Source organism: Dendrobates tinctorius, unplaced genomic scaffold (assembly GCF_039654945.1).
Source record: "Dendrobates tinctorius isolate UK_male_01 unplaced genomic scaffold, ASM3965494v1 ptg000223l, whole genome shotgun sequence".
Classification (NCBI taxonomy): Eukaryota; Metazoa; Chordata; class Amphibia; order Anura; family Dendrobatidae; genus Dendrobates; species Dendrobates tinctorius.
In genome coordinates, this window is record NW_027361890.1 from 2827789 (window position 1) to 2849379 (window position 21591).

The following is a 21591-nucleotide window of genomic DNA, read 5'->3' on the forward strand; positions in this document are numbered from 1 at the left end:
CTTGTGGTTCTGCGATTCCGGCTGACTCAGCGGCCCTGCCGTGCCCTAACCGGACCAGGGTTAGGGTACCCACTGGATAGACTTTCTGAGAACTATACCGTACTGATAACGGCATCTGTTTCCATAGTGGCCGGCTATAACGTTCTGGACTTTGTTTCTAAACTATGCTCCAAGCATTCGATACTTTGAAAAGCGTATACCCTGCAACTGGCCTCTGACCCCTAGCGGCAGTTTATTGACTTTTGTGTTTGCCTTGTTCACACTGTGCACGCATGGTTTTGCTGTGTTCTTATATAAACTCGATTCACTTAACTCTGGACTCTGCTGTGATTGTGCTTCTTGCCAAGAAACCCCGGTAGTATCCACTATAGTTGTTACAGATAACCACTAGACGGGAGCGTTTCCTGGGCGCTGTGGGCACTGGTTAGCTAGGTGCCCAGTCTGCCGACAATGGAAACAGACTGAAGGTACCCGCGCGGACCGGACCCTGGACCCCGTGCGAGACCCCTCCATGGCCTCTGGAGGCTCAGGCGGCTGACCGAGAGGTTCCAGCGGTCTAGCAAAGTTTGGAGCCAATCTATATTGTTGGAGGGACTTGGAGCGCTCCAGTCCTCGCTCAGTGAAGTGAATGTTAATTCAGGTGGAGACCATAATGAGCTCCTCCAAAGTGGTGGGCACCTCCCTGGTGGCCCGGGCATCTTTGACATGATCAGCCAGGCCTCTCCAGAATATAGGTATGAGAACCTTATCTGGCCACTCAAGCTCTGAGGCCAGAGTTCTGAAGAGGATGGCATGCTGACTGACCAGAGACGAACCCTGGGTTAGGGCCAGCAACTGCAGTGCGGTGTCGTGCATGACCCGAGGCCCCAGGATCACCTGCTTCAAAGTGACCAGAAAATGGGTGGTACTCTGTACCAGGGGATCCCCACACTCCCACAGCGGGGTGGCCCACTCCAAGGCCCTGCCCGACAGAAGGGAGATGATAAATCCCACCTTAGCCCACTCAGAGGGAAATTGTGTGGCCAGCAACTCCAGGTGAATGGAGCACTGACTCACGAAACCCCTGCATGAAGCACTATCACCTGAGAACTTTTCTGGCAGCGGGAGGCGAGACAAGGTCGGGGCAGGGCTGGCCGTGGAGACACGGGCGACAGCCTCTGTAGCTGTTTGAACAGCGACCGAAGTAACATCCGCAGCTGAGGTGGAACACTCTAGCACTGCCAACCTACCCTCCAGCTGCTGGATGTATCTATGCAGTGGTTGTTCGTCCGCCATTATTAGCCAGACCCAGGCGCTAGGATAATGTTAGGGCTGGCGGAACGCACCAAATTCTAAAATAATAGTAGGTGCTTTCGCAGCCCTGGGTCCACCGTGCAGAGGTGGTACACTGCTGCTTGGTAATGGCGGAAGAATAGAGCGGCGTAAAAAGAGTCACATGTGGGTTACTTCACCCAATGTGAACAGGAGCGGACTCTGTTAATTCACAGAGCCGCACAGCCACTGAACGTGGATGCCGGAGCCTGCTTAACTCACAGAGTCCGGCCAAAGAGCGCACAGCAAGCGGCCACAGAACTTTACCCCAAGGACACGGGGTTAGAGTCCTTCTAGGCCCACTGAGCTCGCGGCGTCGCTACCACGAGCGCCGCTATAGACGCTGGCTATGGAGTGTGGAGCACAGGGCACAGAGGCATGCCGAGTCACTGATAATGGCTAATGCCTGACTCAAACTCTGACCTACCTACGCCTAAGCCTGGGCGCTAGCAGGCTAGGCTGCACAACACATGCGTACCAAGGGTTTCATAATGAGTCAGTCACCAGAGACATTCATACATGCATACACCACTCACTCCTCATAGTCTGAAAATACAGTCTATCCTAGCGCATGGCCGAGCGGCCATGCAAACCTTTTATAGCTGCGAGCGTCCGGGACCTTCCTGGCTTCTCGGATGGGCCAATCCAAACAGGAGCAGGACCTGAGCATGTGACCTTCGATCTCCAATGCGAGATCACTCCACGGGCATGCTCAGTGGCCCGACATGAGGTACCAAGTATCCCACTGCCCTGGGGGTGATCCAATTTTGACATCACGAACAGGATTGCGAAGCCCGGTGCCAGCGGGTCCTGTGTGCCAGAAACTGTACTGTGTACCATAGACTGTGATTGTGCAATTGCCGCCATTATCCCGCCACTTGGTGCACGTGGGAAGTCGAAGAGGCGTGCCGTCATGGGCGGAGCCTGCGAGAGAGCACGAAAAGTGAAGTGCTGCGTGCGAAGAGATCAGTGGGCGAGAAGTGAGAAGCTGAGGCCTGCAGTCCCAGCGTGCCCCGATCATCCAGCCTGCGGAGCTGCGATCTGGTAAGTCAGTGGAACACGGAGCCTGGCCAACGTTAACTGGGGGGAAAGAGAATGTCTGAGGCAAGAGAAGATGCAGCGGTGGATGCCACCGTACCCCCCACAGCACTGAAACATGCAGGGGTAAACGCAGCTGCGGCTCCAATAGCACCGCAGAATCCAGCGGCCAGCACCGCCTCCAGAGCGCAGCAAGATCAAGCGACCGCCACAGCAGACCCCATAATGCCGCTATCCATGCCATATATACCGGGAGCAGCCTGGCTACTGCAGTACTCAGGGGAGTCACATACTCTAAGTGATTTTAAAGAGAGACTGTGCAGTTTGCTTGAAGCATGTCCTCTGTCTGAAAGCCAAAAAGTGAACATCCTTATTCAATCAATCAATCAAATTTATTATCGCCAAGTACATATTACATATATACAAGGAATTCTTTGTGGCAAAGAGGCAACATAATATATAACAACAGATACAACAAGTAACATCTAACAAGACAGATACAGTATATAGTCTACACATGACGATTTAATTGTTGAACAGAGAGTGGATAGAAGCTGTTCATATGGCGGTTGGTGCTGCATTTGGGGACTCTGAAGCGACGTCCTGAAGGGAGTAGTTGGAATGAGGAGTGTCCCGGGTGAGAGGGATCGGATGAAATTTTCAATGCGTGGGATCGAATACTCTTATCATAAAGATCCTGGATTTTAGGCAGGGGGGAACCTATAATTCTCTCTGCTGTTCTGAAAGTCCTTTGTAAGCGGAGTTTGTCATGCGCAGTGGCTCCCCCATACCAGACTATCAGAGAGGAACAAATCACAGATCTGATGACAGCATTAAAGAATAAGATCAGCAGATTCTTAGACAAACCATATCTTTTCAGCTGACGCAGGAAGAACATCCTCTGTTGTGCTTTTCTTATAACAGCATCCACGTTTTCCCCCATTTAAGATCATGAGAGATGATAACACCAAGGAATTTGGTCTCTGTGACCCTAAGAACCACTTCGTCATGGATGTAGATTGGAAGGATCTCATTTTGATCTTTCCTAAAATCCACAACCATCTCAGCAGTTTTTTAGTGTTGAGTACAAGATTATTGGCTTTACACCAGTCACATATTCTTTTCACCTCACTCCGATACAAGTCTTCAGCATTTCCCCTGATGAGACCAATCAGTGTCATATCATCGGCAAATTTCAAGATTTTTACTGAGTCTGCTGAAGAGATGCAATCATTTGTATAGAGAGAAAACAGTAACAGGGACAAAACACACCCCTGAGGTGCCCCGATGTTTCTGACCAAGGTGTCCGAAGTGAATGGTCCAACTTTTACACTCTGTATCCTGGCTGTCAGGAAGTTATAAATCCACAAGCATAAGTTGAGAGGGACTCCAAGTGCTACCATTTTCTTATGAAGTAAATTCGGATCAATGGTATTGAACGCTGAGCTAAAGTCCATGAAAAGAATCCGGACATATGAGTGCAGTTCATCTGTATGATCCAAAATGTACTTCAGTGCCAGATTGACAGTGTCGTTTGCCAAACGATTCTCCTTATAGGCAAACTGAAGCGGGTCCCATAGCTTCTGCGTGAATTTTATCAGGTGGGACATCATAATTCTTTCAAAGACTTTCATAGCTACAGATGTGAGTGCTACTTGTCTATAGTCGTTCAACTCAGAGGATCCCACTTTCTTGGGGACAGGGATAATTGTGGAACTTTTCCAACACTGAGGTACAACGCACTCTTTCAGTGACACATTGTATATATTTGTCAGTATAGGGGCAAGCTGGGTAGCACATACTTTCAGACACATTGGAGATACACCATCAGGGCCAGGTGCCTTTTTGACCTTAAGTCCCTTCAGGATGCGTATCACCTCTGCCTCGGAGATCACTACTTGGGTGTTGCACAATGAATGATTTTTATATGAACAGACTGAGGAGCTTAGAGATGAATAGCCACTGTGTGTAGTGCTTGCCTCAAATCTGCAGTAGAATTCATTTAACTCTGCTGCCAGACTTCTGCTGGGGTTCACTATAGTGGGGTGGCTTTTATAATTGGTGACCTCTCTTAATCCTCTCCATGCAGATCTAGTATCTTTTGATGAGAACCTTTATTTATTTATTGGGCAGCCAACTGGTGCAGCGCAAAGAGAAGTAAAGTCCTGGAAGGACACTGATAAAGAGACTGTTAAAAAGATTCTGGCTAAGCTAAGGAGCACCTTTGACAATCACACTGCAGCTGAAATAAAAATGAGATTCTTTGGGTGTAAACAAAGAGTGCAGGACAGTATACGGGACTATGCTCTTAACCTGCAGGACGCGCTGTAAGCCATAAAGCAGATTGATCCAGACAGTGTGAAAGATTGAGACAGACTGTTAAAGAGCAATTTATTGAGGTACTCATATCCAGTACCCACAGAGCACAGCTGCGCATCATAGCCCTACAAAACCCTGATCTAGACTTTGCAGACTTTAAAGACTATCCTGGTGCTGCATGAACTAAATGTCAGCTGTCCAGTGCCTCCTAGGTGCCCAGCAATTACATACCACCAAGAGGCAGCATCTTTCCCTCAGAGCCCTGTGGAGGCTGACGCACAGACTCTAGATAGTGATCCATCTGCAGAACTATGCCTTCAGGTCCAAGAGCTGACCAAAAATATGGCTGCACTTACCAAAACTGTGCAGTCTATGCAGATGTCCTCAAAGGAGAAGATCTAGCTGGCCTCCAGTCCAGAGGATGTCCCGTGGCTACGGAAGAAGAGGATCCCACCACTCCGAGGGAGAGACAACGATCACTATGACCAGAATGGACGTCCCATCTGTCATTGCTGCCGCAAAGCAGGCCACATAGCAAGATTCTGCCACCCTGGGGCAGAGGGCCAACCCCCAGGAGTAGGACCACAAGGCCCAAAGAACTGGCAAACCAAGTATGTTGGAGGGCGACTGGTCCTCCCAGTGGTAATTGATAGCATCGCCATGAACGCTTTGCTGGACACTGGCTCTCAGGTGACAACTATGCCATATATATTCTTTACAAATGGTATTGGGCTGATTCTGAACTTACTCGTGGCCCAAGTGATGAACTGACAGTAGTTGCCAGCAATGGTCAGTCTTTACCGCAAGTGGGATATAAAGAGATTACCATTAAGGTGGGGCGAGTAGAGTTAAAATCTCAAGGTCTGATAGTTGTAGACATTGATCGACGAAAATGTAACCCAATGATGACTTTGGGTACTAATGTGATTGAAAATTGTCTTGCCGAGGTTATTGCTTTGTTGCAACAGGTTGCTGAGACTGCTGGTTCCAGTGAGCAACAGGTCTTGCAAAAGGAGATCAAGGTCCTGATGCAAAGACAGCAGGTAGAACGATCTGGCGGAGAAATTGGCAGTGTCAGAGTGAGTGATTCTTTCCCCATTGCAATACCCCCCAGGGGTGAAATGTTAATTTGGTGTCGGGCAACCATAGGCCTCAGAGGAAAAGATTACCAAGCCTTGGTAGAGCCAGTGTACTCTGATAGCCGGCCCACTGTCCTGACAGCTAGAGGGGTAGTTGATGTCCACAAGGGGAGAGTACCTGTACGCCTCTTGAATTGTGGGGAGGAGGAGGCCACAATACCTCGGGATGCCACAGTTGCTAAGTTGTTTACTGTCAGTAACAACGCAATACAGGTAGCAGAACCCTTGATCTCATCCAACCAGGTGGAGGACAATGGCTCTGTGAAACAGCTAGAGTAGTGGTGTCAGCAGCTGCATGTGGTCACTGACTCCACCCCTTCACACCAAAAGAATGGGGTTTACCGAGTGGCTCAGGAGTATGAGCGAGTATTCAGGAAACACCCTCAAAACTTTGGGAAGGCAAAAGGGGTTCAACACCATATCCCCACTGGAGATCATCCACCCATTAAAGAGAGGTACCTGCCTATACCCCCAACACAATATCAATGTGCCAAAAGTATGTTGCGGGAGATGAAGGAAGCTGGGGTGATAGTTGTAGCCCCTGGGCAGCTCCAATAGTCTTTGTGAAAAAGAAAGATGGTATCATGAGAATGTGTGTTGATTACAGAAAAATTAACAGCATTACACATAAGGATGTCTACCCACTACCCAGGATTGAAGAGTCATTAGCTGCACTGAAAACTGCTAACTATTTTTCCACATTAGATCTCACTAGTGGGTATTGGCAGGTTCCCATGGCAGAGGCAGACAAGGAGAAAACAGCATTTACTGCACCAATAGGTCTCTGCGAGTTTAACTACATGCCGTTCAGGATCAGCACCACCCCAGGGACATTTCAATGGCTAATGGAGTGCTGTCTTGGACACAAGAACTTCGAGACAGTGCTGTTGTACCTGGATGATGTCACTGTTTTCGCCAAGACTTATGAAGATCATTTGGAGCACCTGGCTGAGGTGTTTGAAGCCCTGTCCAACTTTGGCCTAAAAGTGAAACCATCCAAATGCCACTTCCTGAAGCCCAAGGTGCAATACCACGGTCATGCAGTGAGCGCAGAAGGTGTGGCACCGGATCCTGACAAAGTCACTGTCATCCGGGACTGGCAGAAGCCCAGCAACCTCCATGAGGTACGTCAATTCCTCAGGTTGGTAAGCTACTATCGAAGGTTCATCAAAGGCTGCACTGAGATAGCCACCCCTATGCAAAATATTCTAATGGGCCAGCCCAAGAAGGCCAGAAAGAAGAGTCCTACATTTTAATGGAAGGTCCTTCACTCGATTGAAGATGGCTCTCACAGGAGATGAAGTTCTGGCCTACCCAGACTATGATCAACCATTTGTCCTTTATACTGATGCCAGCAACGTGGGACTGGGAGCGGTACTGTCACAGGTACAGAATGGCAAAGAAAGAGTGATCTCCTATGCCAGCTGTGACGTCGCCGTCAGACTCGGGGCCTGCTGTCCCGGCCTCGACCACTAGGAGGTGCCGGACCATCACATCGCCGTCAGACTGCTCTCCCGACCTCAGCCACCAGTAGGCCCCGGACTGTCACGTCGCCGTCTGACTCGGGGCCTGCTGTTCCTACCTCAGCCACTGGGAGGCGCCATGGTTCGCCCCTGAGTGATGGCGGCGACAGAGAAGGGGCTCCTGCACAGGCATCTGGTGGACGCAGGCTCCACTCTTTGGTCAGTCATGAAGGGGTTGGTGCATCACCATCTGGCCTGGTCCTGGGGGTGGTCCTGATGACATCATCAGTCCAGGAACCTGTGAGGGTTGACCTGATCCCTCAAATACCTTGGGACCTGTCTTGCAAGCCGCCGGATATATTCTTGGTTCCCCTGTGTGCTACGGTGTGATTTGCTATTGTTTGACTCTGACCTCAGCCTGGATTTTTGACCCCTCTACTGCCTGACGATTTTGTACCTCTGCTACTCTCCTGGTTTGTGACCTTGGCCTGGATATTTGACTCTGCTACTGCCTGCCGTTTTTGTACCATTGCCACTCTCCCGTTTTTGTGACCTTGGCCTGGACTGTTTACTCTGCCACTGCCTGCCGATTCGGTACCTCCGTTGCTCTCCCGATTTCTGTCTACGTTTTTGATTCCCTGCCTTTTTTCCTTGGTGACCGTCCTGCTCTGGCCCACTGCTCCTCTAGACAGCCACCCCCTGGGGCCTTGCTACAATTCTAGATCCCTGTATAGGGCTTAAGGGTCTCGGGGTTTCTCGGGGTGCTGTCCCTATTGCAGGGACGGACGTAACACCAGCAGGAAGCTTCATCCCACTGAAAGGAACCCTGACAACTACAGTTCCTTCAAACTGGAGTTCCTCACCATAGTCTGGGCTGTGACTGAACGATTCAAACATTACCTAGCTGCAGCCAAGTTTACCATCTTCACGGACAACAACCCGCTGACTCACTTGGAAACTGCAAAACTAGATGCACTGGAACAGCGATGGATGACCTGGCTGTCTAACTATGAATTTACCATCAAGTACCGAGCAGGGCACAAGAATGCTAATGCTGATGCGCTGTCCAGAATGCCCAATCTGCCAGATGGAGGAGAAGACCCTGAAGCACTCAAAGAAATAGTGTTACCTGCCTTTCACTGGCCAATTGCAGCCCAACGAGCCCAAGGAGTGAGAAACAAACACCATATCATGAAAGAGGCCACGATATGTGTGTCGGAGGAGTATCAATGCCCGCACTCATGAGTTGGTCTGGCAGGTGGTAGTCCCAAAGAGGCAGGCATCAATGGTCTTGGAAGCGTACCACAATGGAGCTGGACACTTCGGATGGAAGAAGTTGGAGGCCTTGCTCCGGGAGAGATTTCACTGGGCTGGTATGAGGAAGGCCATTGAAAATTGGTGCCGAGAATGTGGACAATGTAACCTGCGCAGAAAGGACCGTGACAGCCAGCAAGCTCCATTGCAGCCAATAATAACCAAACAGCCACTTGAGTTGGTAGCCCTGGACCATGTGAAGCTGGTCCCAAGCCGTTCAGACTATGTTTATGCTCTTACCAACGTTGACCACTACTCGAGATTCCTGGTAGTCGTGCCTGTTAAGGATCAAACAGCCAGGACAGCAGCCAGAGCGTTCCAACAGCACTTTTGCCGACCACATGGTTACCACGAACGAGTGCTTACAGATCAAGGCCCAGCCTTTGAGGCAGAAGTGTTCCAGGAATTCTGTAACTTGTACGGTTGCAAGAAGATCAGGACAACACCATATCATCCACAGACCAATGGCATGGGTGAAAAGATGAATCAAGTGGTGATCAATCTACTGAAGACCTTGCCTTTGGAAGAGAGGAATCTGTGGCCAGAGAAGTTGCCAGATCTGTGAATTCCACCAACTGCAATCCAGCCTACCTAATAAGAGCGAGGCCTGGCAAGCTGCCTATTGATTTGGATATGGGAGTCCTTACACCTGACGTGACATCACAAGATGCTGACTGGGATACAGAACGGTAGCAACAGTACCGCAGAGTGCAAGAGTGCGTAGAAAAGAGTCTAGCTCAGGCAAGACAAAAGCAGGAAAAGAGCTACAATCAACAATTACCAGCAGTTCCCTTGTCACCAGGAGAACAGGTTCTAAAGAGGAAAAGGAGGATGCATAAATTAGATGACCAATGGGAGGCTGAACCCTACACCGTCCTACCATCAAACTTTGACAACACCAAAGTGTGCCTTATCAGTAATAATGGAGGAGAAACCTCATCAGCAGTGTCGAGGGATCATCTGAAGCTGTGCCCTGACCAACTAAAGGAAAGGATGGAAGAGCAAAACAACCTTCAGCCCATAGAGGAAGAAGAGAAAAAGGTCAGCACTGTACTCGGAGAATTCCCTGCAAACTGGACCAGAGTGAATCAGGCTATAGTAGTGGCAGTTTTGACCTTTCCCCAACTGGTAGTGCAAGAAGAAGATGTGACTCAAGACCACCCTGAAAATCTACAAGTACAGGCAGAGGAAGCCACACCAGCAGTGGAGCAAGAGAATCCTCACCCTGCCAGTGGTGAATCTGTTATGCCCACAGTGAGTAGAAGTTATCCTAGTTAGAGATGAGCGACATTGCCTTTTTTCAGGTTGAGTCGGGTTTCATGAAACTTTAGCCAAAGTCAGCGGATTCTGAATTTGGCCGACCCGTTTCACTCAACTCTAATCCTTGGAAATCTAGTATCCCTGTGCTATGCAGAACCACCAGTAGTGTAGCCAGTACAACACGCACTACACCTGTAGTAGTTAACACAAGGCATCCCGTAAGGTCCCCAACAACACCAGTGCTATGTAGGTCTACCCGTAGTACCCAAGGTATACCACCCATAAGGTTCCGTATATAAATAAGTTATGTAAATGGTAAATGTAAATAGCACATGTAATTATAAAATGTAAATATGCAACTTTTCAAGAATATATGCCTACAGAGACTCTGTAAGAATCTTTTGAACATCTTATTTTGTTTTGATGACAATTGGGCCACAGGACCATGTGTGGCCAGGACTATACTTGTATATAGTTACCAACTGCTCAGGAATTGTTCCATGGATAATGACGTAATAGACTAATCGTCACAAGTAGAGATGAGTGACTTTGCTTTTTTAGGGTCGAGTCGGTTTCATGAAACCTGACTTTCTCAAAAGTCGAATCGAACGAAATCGGTCGACTATCGGGAAAAGTCGAAGGGCCGACTGAAACACAAAACCCAATGCAAGTCAATGGGGAAGCAAAGTCGGCAGGGAATGGAGGACAGTAAACACACCTACATGCCGGACCACTTTTTTAAAGTGCGCGAAAATTCTCTCTCTCGGACGCTGCACATGTCATCTCGTTGCCCACAGTGTACATCCTTGCTCAGTGGCTGAAAAAAGTCACGTGCAAGCATTCTGGGAAATCCGACTCTACTTTGGCACTCGTTTTGCCGACCGCATGGCCGACTTCACACTGTGGTCGAGTTTTGGTCGGTGAAACCCGACTTTGCCATAAGTCGGCGACTTATGAATCTGGCCGACCTGTTTCGCTCAACTCTAGTCACAAGGACTATTTTTGAGCTATGGTTTTTGTAATTTTTCATTTTTGAAGTCTTGCAACCGTTATAATTGTTCACTTGTTTACATGTTTGCATGTTTTCTCAGTCCGGGAGTACTGAATTGCACTAGGGGGGAGTGTGGCGCACCCAGGAGTACGGTCGCCACAGTGGCATTACCTTCCTCATAGGGAGTATGATGTCATGCTTGGAAGCAATGAAGGGTCTCTCTATCAGGTAAATCCAGCACACAGCACAGTTCCTACTCCAGGCCAGCAGAGGGAGCTCTGAAACAAACTGCTGAAGAGCTGCTCTCTGTGGCCAAGAAAGGGAAGTTAGTCAGATCGTGCAGAGAAGGGGAAGAGTGTGGACGTGGACTAGCTGGGAGGATTGAGCTGAAGTCAGGCTCACTCCTAGCTGAAGCACATCATCCGGGCACTGATAACCGTGGTTGTATGGATACTAATGATCCTGCAGCAGAAACCGGAGGAACAAGATGCTGTAAATGCTCTGTTCCCACCTAAGACTCAGAGTCACAGCAGCAATGTGTGTGAGCCAAAAAGAGAAAAAGGCTAAGGCTGCCTGCCATACAAGTGGAGTTCTAAGTGAGAGCAAGCAAGAGGAACTTGAGTGTATTTCAGAACTACAAGTACTTCTGATTAGCGCTAGAAAGGAGACTACACAACCCATCTAAATAGAGAGATTCCCAAGTTGCTTCCAGGCTGACCAATACCTGTACCATCTGTGATCTGAATCCTGGACTATGCCTTCAGTTAAGGTAAAAGAAACTGCACTCTGTTGTGTTCTTTGAATCCTTCCTGCAACCCCTTCAGCAATGCTACATCTCTGTGCCTGACACTACACCATCTACCGCAACACCTATTACTACTGCCCTGGGACTACAGCTCTACCTGTGGGGAGCTATTACATCTTTGCTGCCTTACACCATCTGTCCCAGAGGATCTGCACCGCAGTGTTGGCTTAACACCTTCATTGCCGAGCACCACAGGTAGCGTCACAAATTATCCACCTATACACTTTATTCCATTTCACCTATTTTACTTGGACACCCAGGGCCACGGGCCAGGTCACCGCCACGCGACACATCCCTCTGAGACACTGGCCCAGTACTGAGTATCCCACAGCCCTGGGGGTGATCTACCAGCATTCCTCTGTACACATCTCAGTATTTAGATCACCATTAGCATGCTCTATTATTATTCAGCATTTCTCTGTCTTCAGATCACAGATATCACAAAATGCTTCAGCCGTAGGGCAATAAGTATGCCTTGCGATTGAACAACTCTGGATTAAATTTGGATACAGGAAAGATGTATAGCCAGTAGATAGAAAAATATTCAGAATTGAGAGTCCTCAGTGGTTGATACCTTTTAATGGCTAACTGAACAGATGGTAACAAATTGCAAGCTTTCGAGACTACTCAGGTCTCTTCATCAGGCATTGACTAATACAAAATCTGAAGAATCACATATTTATGCAGAACACAGCACAGATAAAATGCAATAGATAAGACAAGTGACATGAAGCAGAGAGCTTCTCTCTCTCCATTCCAGACACAAAAGCATCTAACTGTGTAATCAATCTGTCTATCACGCCCCTATAATGATAGTTCTGCTTCACGTCACTTGTCTAATCAATTGCATTTTTTCTGTGTTGTGTTGTGCATAAATATGTGATTCCTCAGATTTTGTATTAGTCAATGCCTGATGAAGAGACCTGAGTAGTGGCAAAAGCTTGCAATTTGATACCATCTTTTCAGTTAGCCATTAAAAGGCTAATTTGAGGACACTCAATTCTGAATATTTTTGGATTACATTTGTACAGTGTGAAACATTACTTGGGCATAAAAAATGTATTTGTCTAAAACACAGTCAGTGGACACTTAGTTATTCCACCTCATTTAAAGGAATATGAAGGTCTTGAGATCTATTTGTAGGAATCCAGATTTTAAAACTACAAAACAACAAAAATTCTCTTTTAAGTTGAAACAGATTATTGAAGAAATTTAGAAAAGTTAGTCAACATTTATTTAGCCTCCCTTGACAGAGCAATAGAACCATAATCATGCTGTGTTACAATACTAGAGCAAGAGGAAAACGCAAATTCATGATGCAATAATGCAACTTCCCCATATTGAAGGTGAACTGTACTACAATGCTGGGATCGTCCATATCTTGTCAAGAGGAAATCTGTTGTTTCCCATGGTCGTGGTTAACTATGTTTATTGGCATTCCTATAACAGTGTTCGTTATACCGGAAAAAATATTTTTTGCCTGTGACATTTGTATATACTTGGTACTATGTATGGGTGAAGAAAAAGAACCTTGTGCCACGGGTGTGTTCTTAGAGTTATGGCTGGTTCACTCCTCTTTAAACTTAGTTTTTCACGAGCATCCATTAATTTGTTTGGTTTTCCTCCAAAACTGATCTGCTGCTTTCTAAAATTAAGCATCTCACCAGCATCTTGCACTTTACCCTTTATACGGACACGTGAGTCTTTTGCATCCTATTTCTCATGGGCATCTTTTACGCCAAGCTTCAGACGAGCATCTGTTACACGGATCTTCTGACGGGCATCAAACACATTTTGGTAATTGTGGGTGGGTAAATGACTAATCATTGTCGGCTGGATCCTGGATCTCATACCTCCCATAGCCCCCACTGTCTCATAGCCCCCATTCCTGCTGTCACCATGCTACCTTTCATGCTCACTTCATTCATAAATTCGTCCGCCATATTTCTGCTAAAAACCTGCACTTTCCCAGCAGCAATTGTATAGGAAACCACATTATTGTTTTCAAGGGTGTTTGTTATGAATGAGTCACCGTAGGAGGCAAAAGCAGAAATGCAAGCTAAGTCCAGAAACCAGAGAAGTTGGCAACTATCAGATTGCAGACCCCTGAACCTATCAACACAACTAGCAGTAGCCGTGGGGGGTTCCTACGATGCCCTAGACCCCTCGATCACAGCCGGAGAATTACATAGGTCTAAAGAAAGAAAGGGGAAATCTAAACTGCCCCAGAGCAGACCCCAAAGCAATAGGCAGCCCCCAACACATAATGACGGCGAAGCAAGATGAAAATACTAACACAGACAGAAAGATAGACTGAGCAAAGACGGGGCCCAAAACTACCTATATAGGAAAGGACAGGAAGGCTGCTGTCTGCAATCTGCCAAAACCCTATCAAAGACATAAGCCAACAAGCTGATATGAAAAAGGCCCTGAAGCAACTAGGCTTCAAAAACTAAATCAGCACTCAGGTATTTTCAGAAGACAGAGCTAAATGAATTCAGCACACCCCAGCAGGGAATGGCAGAAATCCAGAAAAACAAAGCAAAACAAAGTCAAAGCACCAAAGCAAAAGGCCGACCAGTAAACTTAGCTTTAGAGGAGCAGGAATTCAGACTGGTCTCCAAGGATCCCACAGAGAAATCACCCGCAGGGCAGAAGGGCGTCGGCAGCCTTATATCCAGTCAGTAACTCCACTCAGCCAGTCATCATCATCAGCCTCAGGTGTTTGATAATCAGGCTCACTACCTTTCTTTACCAGAAGAGGGAGTTCCTTGGGCCTCAGTAATGAAGGGGAAAATGAACTCACAACAGGTGTTTATGATACCCGTAAAAAAAAAAAAAAGTTTACACACTATGTTGATGTGAACCCCCCCCCCAGGGGGAAAAGTTTGTCAGCCCATACTAAAGTATATGGGCATTACAAGTATAGGAGACCCCCTCCTTTTTAATGGGAATTTTTTTTATGAGGCCCTCCTCCAGGTTTCTTCCAAGGGGGATTGTGGTGCATGCAAATTTGGGGCAGGCATTGCATTCATTTCATGGGCAAACTTTATGGGAGTACAAAATTCACAATAATGGGAACTTTGGTTTCATGTGGCCATCCAGGACATCTGTTGCAAGTGTTATTGGGGTGTGTGTAACTTTGTGTCAGGACAGGTCAAGCATTAAATGCATAGGCAAACACTATTGGAGACACACTTTCCTCTAATGGGAACATTTTTGTCATGAGGTCCTCAAGTATGTCTGTTGAAAGGGTTATTGGGGTGCATGTTACTTTGGTGCAGGGCTGGCCTTGCATTCAATGCATAGGAAAACAATATGGCAGTACCAAATGAAAAAAAATGGGAACTTTGGTTTCATGTGGGTATCCAGGACATCTGGTCCAAGTGTTATTGGGGTGCGCGTAACTTTGGGGCAGGGCAGGTCTTGCATTCACTTCATGGGCAAACTTTTTGGGAGTACAAAATTAATAATAATGGGAAGTTTGGTTTCATGTGGCTATCCAGGACGTCTGTTCCAAGTGTTACTGAGATGTGTGTAACATTATGGCATGACAGGCCAAGAATTAAATGCATAGGCAAACACTATGGGAAACACACTTTCCTCTAATGGGAACATTCTTGTCATGAGGCCCTCAAGTATGTCTGTTGAAAGGGTTATTGGGGTGCGTGTAAGTTTGTGGCAAGGTGGGCCTTTCATTCAATGCATAGGCAAACAGTGTGGCAGTATCAAATGAAAAATAATGGGAACTTTGGTTTCATGTAGCCATCCAGGACGTCTGTTCCAAGGATTATTGGGGTACGTGTAATTTTTGTATCTGCTCGTCCGAACCCGCTGGACTCTAACATCCAGGTGTCCGCCTATCTCTAGTGTATAAACAATCTTCCCTTTCTAGCGGCAGAGGGGAATAACACTGCTAATTCAAACTGTTCAGTGAACATTTAGCCTTAGGCTAAAAGTGTAGTCACTCTATGTTGCTAGTTTGTTGTTGTATCTTCTTTGTAAGCTTCCTTACCTATGTAAGAAGCTTGGTTGTGTAACTTGGTATCTATGAATTCAGAGGTAAACTGGCTAAGGATGGGCCACTACATATGGGCCATTGCTATGTGCTTGCCACCAAGGCTAAAGCTTGTCACTAGCTCCAGTGCACAGTCTATTGAATGTAGACTACAGTCCAATTATTTCTGATCAGAAACAAGATACAGCTAGGAATTTACTTACATCAGGTATGATGGCACGATAGTCATCTGTTCTTAGCCATAATGTATGTGGATGCTGAAAAATGTAAATCAATTATTTTAGGGACAAGCTTATTAAAGGGTCCCTTTAATTACATTCAGCTGAAGGATAAATTATTATGGAATTATGTCAGTTATTCCCAAACATCTTACCTTTGAAGAGCCTTTCAAGTCTAATGCATAAAAGCTCCAGCTAAGATTTATCTGAATTGTTTCCCAACTTTAAGGCGCAGTCAGACTCACACGAGGATTGCATTCCTTGGACTGGACATCGACTCTCCTGATCTGGGCATGACAGCTACATAGAAATACATGCTGTCACGCTAAGATCAGGATAGCCAATGGCCAATTCAAGGATTACGATGACATCCTCGCGTGAGTAATATGGTAGTCTGACTGCACCCATACATTAGCATTTTAAAGCAAGAGCCACTTGTTGTCCTTACTGTACAACGCACCATGCTGCTGTCTTAGGGGAACCTTTGATTGATCAGGTTCCAAGAATCACTAATGTAGTAGACATTTAACTTCACCATAAGCCATTTTATCCTATAAGAAAATCCTTTTACACCCCTCTAGGCTTAAAGGCAGACGGAGAAGCCTTGGCTGCTGATCCAGCCAATCAGTGTCTTAAAGCCATTTTTTATATTGATTCCTGACACTTGTCTGATATGACTAAGTAAATTTCAATTTTTAACATTTATAAACTTAAAGGGGAATTAACATTTACACATTTATGCCATATCCCTCACCTATCAAAAGAGTATTATGGTGACCTCAGTTTGCCTGTTTCATAGTCACGACAGTCTATACAGAACTTAATAGAAACATCGATGCTCGCGAGTGTTGCCATCACTCCATCAATTCCTATGGAGACTATTGAGGTGCTGAACTGGTCAAAGGGTCTAACTGAACCCCTATTCTCCATCTTGATCAGAGTATTAGAGGTGGGAGGGACACATCAATCAGGCATTTATGATACGTTCTGTGAATTTTCTTTAGATGTTTTTAAGGACCTTTTCAGTTCTCATAGTTCCCTACTACTCAGTTCCTGAGCTTGCATGAAAGACAGTATCTATAATAATAAATGCGCTAAGCAGCTTCCGGGTTGTAACAACTTCCGTCCAGTTGTAACTGGTGACGTCACAGCACACCTCTTGCCATGTTAACTCTCAACAAACCACTCCTCCTCAACACACACCTCCTCAACACACACTCCTCTCACCTTTCACCATCTCCACTCACGTCCAATCATTCTTTCACTCCACATACGACCCTTTCTCTCACTCCGTCTCTCATACTCACGCCGTTATCACCGCTGCTCCACGATCCCCGACATCTTCTTCCGCCGGCGCCATCCTGGATCCAGACGTTGTCCACGCCGGTGACATGTTCTTGCGGCGACGCCATCTTGAGTATCGTGAAATCCCGCGATACTCAAGATGGCGTCGCCGCAAGAACATGTCGCTGGCGTGGACGACGTCGGGATCCAAAATGGCGTCAGCGAAATCTCACGAGGTTTCGCCGACGCCATTTTGGATTCCGACATTGTCCACGCCAGCGACATGTTCTTGCGGCGACGCCATCTTGAGTATCGCGGGATTTCGCGATACTCAAGATGGCGTCGCCGCAAGAACATGTCGCCGGCGTGGACAACGTCTGGATCCAGGATGGCGCCGGTGGAAGAAGATGTCGGGGATCATGGAGCAGCGGCGATGACGGCGTGAGTATGAGAGACAGAGTGAGAGAAAGGGTCGTATGTGGAGTGAAAGAGTGAGTGGACGTGAGTGGAGATGGTGAAAGGTGAGAGGAGTGTGTGTTGAGGAGGTGTGTGTGTTGAGGGTTAACATGGCAAGAGGTGTGTCACTATCCTCCCGATGCGATAGCATCAGGCCTTAATCTAGTATAAGACACAATAGTTTTTATGGTAAATAGATTTTTTATTTTTGATAATTTCTTATAAAAAAAAAATAGCAATTTCCCACTGCCACTTGGCCTAATAGTAGACTCAGGGGCCCCAATCATTGTTGCCTTTTGCTTGTTTTTTGTCTAGTTTTGTGGTTTTTTTTCTGTTTCAACTCATTATTGTATTTCCACTTTTTTTTAAGTCTATTTTATATCTGCTCACTTGTTTTTTTTTTCCTGCTTTGTGAGCGAAGAATAATGGTTCCAGATGTGTTGATCTGATACAGTAATTTCAATTTTTTAAAAAGTCACAAAATTTGGAGCATCTCCACTCCAGTAGTTCACAGTCTAGATTTAGGTATCTTTTTCAAAAGTTGTATCTTTTGTGACATTTTGAAAAAGTTGTGAGGTTTTGTTCAAAAAGTGGCTAAAATGGTTAATGACAGAAAAGAAGAAGCCCTTTTTTTTAATTGCACCAAATTCATCAATTGCAGGTGTTATTTTGAAGAAATTGCTGGGGAGTGTTACAAGACAAAAGAGAAAATTGACTTAAAAAAACATGCAAATGATGAATTCCTGTTTGGCACATTAGCATGATCTAAAATAGACATAGACCTTGATTCATCATTGCTTTGGCTCCTGTTTTTGTCTAGTTTTGTGTGTTTTATACCTTTTTTGTTTGCACCCAATTAATTATTTTATTTGCTCCTTTTTTAAGTGTATTTTATATGAGCTTGCATGTTTTTTTCTGCTTTATAGTTTGTGGACAGAGTTTAGCAATTCCAGATGTTTTTGCCTGATTCTTTAATTGCGACTTTTTAAAAAGTCTCAACTTAATTCCAGTTTTCTCTTGGCTTATTTTTGAGTCTGAAAAATTTTTGGTGGAATTTTTATGAATTTTGGTGCCAAATGTCACAAAAAAGTTCAAGACAGTAAGAAAAGCCATTTTTTATTTTGGTCGAAATTCATGAATTGCAAGCCTGATTTTGATTAATTTGGCACCAAAAACAGCAGCTAATACCAAAAGACAAAAAAGGAAAGTGACTTAAAAAATGCAAATGATGAATCGAGCCTTATTCCCTACCAAATTGTATTAAAGTTTTTAATTTAATAAGTTTGCTCTCCACCCCTCTAAGTGTCATTTAAACATGCCAGTGGTTAGATAAGAATATAGTGAGCAAGCCTAGTTGCCATCCCACTCTGTATGGTTGTTATAGTTCTAATGTAAAGACATATAGACATTTGCTATGTATGGGCTATATAAATTCTGTTCTTACCTGCTCCTGTGTAAGTGTCAGTTTTAGAATATCTGACATGAAATACGCTTTGCCTAATGAGTTGAAAAAATATTCAGATAATCCCACCAAAAGCATGGATTGCCTTGTCTCCGGTAGAATGATAGGAGCTATATAAGCTTCTTGCTGCTTGTGGGCTCCAGAATGGAGTATAGTTCCCTGTGCGTAATTCAATGAATAACATTAATGGCATTAAGTCATAGCATAATGGCCACAAGCACATTTTACAGTTAAAGGGGTTGTCCAGTCAGACTTATCGATATGGATCAGACAACCCCTTTACAGGAAATCTGTCATCAGCAAAAATGATATTTACTTGCACACACTTTTATAAGGGTAATTTTCAGATAAATATCATTACTAAGCTGTCTGTCCACCTTACTGAAATCATGAAAGCATGGACACAGGGAGAAAATGAACTTACAGTATATCCTACAGAGAACCACTCACTTTCAGTCATAGGGGCATGCAGGGAGTTGTTAGAGTCACAGCTCACTATACAGAGAATGTTGATTGTAATCACTTCCCGACAATTTGAGGAAGCCAGGGCTGCAGTTGGTGCCGGACTTCCTCTTAATGCTGAATTTGCATGAAGACGGGGACAGTGACACCAGAGCTGATTGGGCGCCGGCATCATGTGTCACAACACCGTATCACAGCCCCGGGGAGAGCGAGTGCCAATAAAGTGGGAACGGCGCCGCCACAGGAAGTGAGCATAAGCTTTATTATTTTGTGGAGGCCAAGTGAGGGGTATGACAAGAAGTTGTGCGAGTAGTGGACAACTTCTTTAATAACGGATTACCAAAATGCTGATATACTTTAATAGAAAAGTACTAGTTCTAGCTCCTGGGAGGGGGACTAAGCCAAAGGAAATAGTTTAAAAATGTAAAACAAATAAATAACTTGATCCCCTTTTCCATATGCTGTTTTTGGTCACCTCACCAAGCTTGAAAAAAAGTGTCTTGTACCTATGGTACTCTTACATAGTCTAACCCTGATGCTCTCTTAGGGCTCATACTCACTTGCAAGAGACTCGCACAATTCTCATGTGAGTCTCTCGCATGAAAACCTGGCACTGCCGCCAGCACTCGGACCGGAGCGTACAGCTACATGTATTTCTATGCAGCCACACGCGCTGGTCCCAATGCCAGCGGCAATGCCAGGTTTTCATGTGAGAGACTCGCACCAGAATCGTACAGCAGAGGTAATCCTTTGAAAACACTCATGGTGCAAAGTATTGTGCCTATGCACAACCATAGAAGGTGGACACCTAAACTAACTCACACCAATTATTTAAACTTTTATTAATTAAAGCAGCAGAACAAAAAAAAAATATATAAAAATGTAGTGGGTTTCTTTTCCAGTTGCACCCAAAAGATTTTCTTTCCTTTTTCAATACACTAAACAGTAAATTATATGGTGGCATAAAATAAAAAAGCTACTATGTTGCAAGAAAAATAATAAAAAAAAGATATGGACCTTAACAGTGACAAAAGTACTGTAGGAAAATCAAAAGCGAAAAAAATAAATAAATTCCTGTATCCTATGTTTATGAAAAAAACTTTCAACTCGTCATTTACCACATTATTTTTAGCAATATAGGTTTGTTTGGTTTCAAAGCCTACCAGATGAATATGACGTTACTTTCTTTAAAATGTGACTCATTACCTTTAAATCCAGATCAATATGCATTTTCTGCACTCGTGGAGGATTTATCACAGAGTAGTCAATTTTATTGTGGGCATCAAGATCTGCAATAACTGAAAAAGAATAATTAAGGACAACCTAAAAATCATTGTAATGTGACATAAAAAGTATGTATCTTTGTAGACGACCGCTGTAATTGGATATGTCACACTGAATGGTTTCTGGATTTTGAAAATTAAATTGGCATATCTAAAAAAGGATTTTTTCTAAACACTTTTTTGCTGTTGTATGTCACTGTAACTTATTTGTCAGCTTTGCTGTCTAGACTCTGTCTGGATGAGCAGAGTCATCACAATATCATTAAAGAAGGAAGTTTAATAACAGGCTGCGCCATCTTTGAGGAGGAATTTGTTTTCTTCTCTAGCAAGATAGTGTTGCCAGCGCCTGCGCAGTAGCAGCTATTAGCGATCTCTAGCAAGATGGCATTGCTGGCACATGTGCACTAGCAGCAGTGAAATCACACTTGCTATAGACGTTGATGTAAGTGGTACATTGCATATGCAATTTGTCTGCAACTTGGTTGTATTAATTACAGAAAACTGACAGCTCTAAAATTTTGCAAAACAGCAAGACGAAGACAAGCTGCAATGTTGTATTTGTGGCATAACTTTTCTGAGTATTGCTGTTGGGTAACAAAGGTCACTGCGTAGCTCCGAGCCTTGGAATGACTTTTTGATCAATTAATTAAATGTATATGAGATGAAAGATGATTTATTACTTCAAAACATGTTGTTTTTTTCTAGGCTAGAGCAACTATATAACAATACCCCCTTTGCATATTTTAATATACACATGAATTGGTGGAG

At 45.1% G+C, this 21591-nt stretch overlaps 1 protein-coding gene across 1 annotated transcript in view; it reads right to left on the bottom strand.

Annotated features, from left to right (window-relative positions):
• LOC141059044 (bactericidal permeability-increasing protein-like) overlaps positions 1 to 21591 on the bottom strand; it is a 203766-nt gene that overhangs the window by 137868 nt on the left and 44307 nt on the right. The window contains exons 7-9 of the mRNA XM_073555254.1: positions 20747 to 20838; positions 19061 to 19237; positions 15862 to 15915 (exon numbers count right to left, since the gene is read on the bottom strand). Of these exons, the coding sequence (XP_073411355.1) occupies positions 15862 to 15915; positions 19061 to 19237; positions 20747 to 20838 (323 nt within the window). The remainder of the gene's footprint in view (positions 1 to 15861; positions 15916 to 19060; positions 19238 to 20746; positions 20839 to 21591) is intronic.